General features: G+C 43.2%; 1 protein-coding gene across 1 annotated transcript; it reads left to right on the top strand.

Moving 5' to 3' along the window:
* Nucleotides 1-1,748: 1,748 nt before the first annotated feature.
* LOC108784734 (E3 ubiquitin/ISG15 ligase TRIM25-like) lies at nt 1,749-3,320 on the top strand. The gene has a single exon (XM_018553617.1). It carries the CDS (start codon nt 1,749-1,751, stop codon nt 3,318-3,320), a length of 1,572 nt encoding a protein of 523 aa, XP_018409119.1.
* The last annotated feature ends 1,342 nt before the right edge of the window (nt 3,321-4,662 follow it).

Below are 4,662 nucleotides of genomic sequence, written 5' to 3'. Positions count from 1 at the left end.
AAAAAGTTCCACCTTAATCATTCAAAAAAAGCCATCCTTGTGCACCAGTTGAGTGACATTGCCTAGGCTGAGATGATGTCATCAGTCCGCTTCAAACAGGAGGAAGCATTACCTCATTCTTCCCTCCCTAAGTGATCAGTCTGCAACTATAACTTTGCAGCAAATCATAAGGTGATAGGCTGCAGCAGCGGCTGGTCTATGTCAGAATTTCCCCAGCACACCACTGGATAGTGCTCAAAAATAAAGCGTCTTTTATTCACGCACATTCGTCACTTTAACAATCGCTATTTATAAATGACAAATATGCGTGAATAAAAGATGTTTTATTTTTGAGCACCATCCACATTTCTGATATACATGGGGCCTTGACAGTGACATGTGCCCTACTAATTCATGTAGTGTCACTTTTTATGGTGTGGATCAAGAAACCAGTCACTCCAGGGTTAATTTTAATGTGCATTTTTCCTATTAATATTCACAAAATTTCCAAAATGATTTACCGCACCCTATTTTGTACTGTTTGGCGCAATAAACAAAAAGGATACACATGTTTTCCGTAATACGTCACACCACTAGTAATCACTATGGGGGTTATTCACTAAAGAGCCCGAAGGATCCAGCCGGAGCTTCGGCTGATCCTTAGGCTGCCTTCAGCCAAAGGGCTGCTGTACGGGCTATTCACAATAGCCCGTACAGCAGCCGATTTACGACTTTACGATTTTAGCTGATATAAAACAGCGTTCGGCTCACTTCACTTCGGCTGGGTTAGGGTACGTTCACATCAGATGCAGTGTTTTCCAGTCCTATTCTGGCCGGAACGCACTGCATCGCATTGCGACCAGCTCACTTTTTTGGGGGGCGTGGCGGGCCATTGAAGTGAATGGCATCGTAGCCACGCCCTCCGGCCGCAATGTGATTACCTGCACGGGATTGCAAGGCACATTGTGCAGGCGGTCTGGTCCGGTGCAATCAAAATGCTGCAAGCACTATTTTCATCGCACCGGACCGGACTGCCGGCAGAATGTGCATTGCGACCCCGTGCGGGCGATCGCATTGCGGCCGGAGGGCGTGGCTACGGTGCCATTCACTTCAATGGCCCGCCACGCCCCCTCCTGCCCCACAAAAAAGTGAGCCAGCCGCAATGCGATGCAGTGCATTTTGGCCAGAATTGGACCGGAACCCACTGCATCTGGTGTGAACGTACCCTTATTCACTCGGCTGCCTTCGGCAGCTTTGTGAATAACCCCCTATATCTTTTTTTTTCTTCTCTGATTTCTAGGTTGAACTCGATGGACTTTTTTCAACCTGACTATGCAACTATGTATGTCAAGAGGAGGATATTTAACAGAGGGGAATTTCCAGCAGGAGATCTTAAAAAACATTATAGTTACAATTATTATACATAATATCTTCCGTATATATTCCGTCTGTGTTTATGATAAAGGACGATGTTAACCTTTTAGGTCACACCCATGTCTCCGTGACCTCTTTTCCTTTAAAGGCCCACTCATAGAATAAAAAAACTTAGTGTATGTGTTACAATGTAACACTTAAGCCCTTTGTTTGTACATTTTATCTGGCTGGGCTATCTCTTCACCTTTTTGTAAGAAACCTGTTATATGTGTCTTATTTTTACGTAGCTACAAAAGAAAAAGTGCAGTTGAGATGGTGAAGGGTTAATTATGAGCAAAACGCCACACTTCCTGATAAAGCCAGTAGCAGCTTTTACTTTCAGTTTAACCTCCGCTATGGCGTCTGCAGCCGTTACAGAGGAGCTGAATTGTACTATCTGCCTGGAAATTTTTACAGATCCCGTGACATTGAGATGCGGACACAACTTCTGCCGGGTTTGTATTAATAAATCACTGGACACCCAGAGGGCATCTGGAGTGTATTCCTGCCCAGAATGCAGAATGGAGTTTACGAAGCGGCCTGCCCTGCAAAGGAACAGGACTCTCCGTAACATTGCAGAGCATTTTTCAAGCAAGCCGCAGAAGGAAGATGTTAACTGCATGTATTGTATTGAACTTTCTGTGCCCGCCGTTAAATCGTGTCTGATGTGCGAAGCTTCTCTGTGTATAAAACACCTTGAAGTCCACAGCAAGTCACCCGAGCACGTCCTGTGTGAGCCCATCTCCTCCTTTAAAAAACTAAGGTGCCCCATTCACAATCAAGTTTTCATGTATTACTGCACCGAAGACGCTAAATACTTGTGCGTTTCATGTACATTGTCAGGACAGCACATGGGACACCAGATGGAGCTACTAAATGACTTCTGCACAAAGAAGAAGGAAAAGTTAATGAATGTCCACAAAGAACTCAGCGTCAAGAAAACTGACCTTCAGAAGAACATTCGAGATTTGGAGCTGCCCAAGGAAAGACTTGAGAGTAAGTTTATCGCAATCGAAAACAAAGTGACTTCCATTTTTAAGGATATCCTAGAACAGCTTGAGATGCTCAAGACAAAAACTCTGCAAGAGATCAAAGCTCGGAGGAAAAAAATGATGAATGATTTCATGGAGCAAATCTCCGAGCTAGACAGGAAGAAGCAAGAGCTCTGCAGGAAGATGGATCACATCGAGGAGCTGTGCAGCATGACCGACCCTATCGCCATCTTGCAAGAACTAAATCTGGGCAGCAACCAAGCTTTAAAAATAGAAAGTATGGATAAAGACAATTTACAGGAGCCAAGCGAGCCAATGGAAGAAGACATGGACGAGTCTGGTATTTTAATGACAATACATAAAGATCTATCTGACATTTTCAGCAGCTTTAAACAAAACTTGTTCCCGGAGAAAGAGGCAAAAATAACCCTCGATATCACAACGGCGGCTAACAATGTTTTCATTTCTGATGACCGCAAAACTGCCTCGTGGCTAGTGAACCAAGGTCGCCCGATGACGTCTGAAAGATTTCAGTATCATCAGGTGTTAAGCGTTGAGACTTTTTCGAGTGATAGTCATTATTGGGAGGTAGAAACTAGCGAAACGGGCAACTGGATGGTGGGGGTAGCCTATCCCAGCATTGAGAGGGAAGGGAATCAGGCCATTATTGGGAAAAACAATAAGTCCTGGAGCCTTTGCAAGTGGAATAATCAATATTTTACTTTGCACGACAAGAAACAGAACCATCTTAACGTTAAGTTTGGCTGTCGGAAATTCAGAATGAGTCTGGAATATAATAATGGGCGCCTGACCTTTTATGAGTTGAACAACTTGACCAAACCAGCATACACTTTCTTCATTAAGTTTACCGAGCCCCTCCATGCTGCCATAAGTGTCTGGGATAGCGCATGGGTGACAGTTCTGAGTCAGGAATAGTTTAATGACCGATCACTGGGGATGTTTTAAAAAAAAATTGCTAACAAATTAATGTTTGCAGCACACACATGCCTTTTGGTTTGGAGTGATTGAAAGTCAGATGAACACCACCTATAGGGGTGAAACAGTGGTGTAGAAGAAGGTGGATGTAGCGTGTACAGAGCTTTAATATTTGTGTAAGGGGGTTTTCATAATGATTGTTAGAAGAGGGTAAGAGGAGATTAGTTTATGTATTAGGTAAGGCTTACAGATAAAAGAGAATACGAAAAAAGTGAACAGGAGAAAGAAAAAGGGTTTGGAAGGTTTGGTGTAGGGAAGCCATGAAGACGCTCTTCCCTTGCTGCCTCCCATCTGGCGCCTTGACCTTGATGCTCAAATACAGGTAAAGAATGGAGGGGTGGGGAATTAAGATATGGGTCTGAATGTGTTTCAAGACCCATCCAGTGGAGAACTGGAATAGAGGTCTCAAAATAAAAATGGGAATGAGTGGGTTAGTGCCTTTTAGGAGTCTGGCATCTCGGTAGAGGGAGGAACGATTCCATGGCTCTAGTATGTCAGAGCAGAGGGAGGAACAATTCCATGAGCCAAGGTGCTCAGAGTGAAGAAAGGAGCAATTTCATGGGCTCAGGAGCTCAGAGTAAAGTGATGAGTAATTCCATAGGCCTAAGTGTTCAGAACGAAGGGAGGAGCAATTTGTTGGGCCCATGGGCTCAGAGCAAATAGGGGGTATTTCCATCATTTGGCTTCCATATCCTAATGGAATTCCGGATACAAATTTCCGAACTGCATTTTAGGAGCTTACCGAACGCCATTCGGGTCTGGGAGCGATATACACATATTACTAAAGCTGAGGCTCCCAGACCCAAATGGCATTCGGGAGCTACCGAATGCAATTCGGAAATTCTGATCCCGAATGGCATTCGGGTCTGGGAGATTCAGCTGTAGTATTAATATCTGTATTTGGTTTTCTGTGGTATTACTAATATTCGTAAACTCATCCAAAACTAACGAAAATTCCGATTTTGTCCGAATCCGAAACCCGAACCGAATTGAATTTCGCATCCGAATACCGAAATAACGAAATATCCGAACCAAATTTTTCCGCAGCTTACATGTCTAACAAAAAGAGTTAGTTGTGGCTAATATACCAATTTTATGTAAAGCGATGAATATCAGAGGCTCTGTGGGGAAGACAGAGCTATATATATGAACAAGGTTTGATTGCATAGCTAGTGCTTTGCATGAAGAATATTATACATATACAATACCATATTATGTAATCTAAAAACTAATGTAATGTAATCTAAAAAATGTAAAACAAAATGTGTAAAATGAAAGATTT

The sequence above is a fragment of the Nanorana parkeri genome, unplaced genomic scaffold (genome assembly GCF_000935625.1).
Source record: "Nanorana parkeri isolate BGI_ZX_2015 unplaced genomic scaffold, ASM93562v1 scaffold126, whole genome shotgun sequence".
Taxonomy (NCBI): Eukaryota; Metazoa; Chordata; class Amphibia; order Anura; family Dicroglossidae; genus Nanorana; species Nanorana parkeri.
This window is presented reverse-complemented; position numbering and strand designations above follow the sequence as displayed.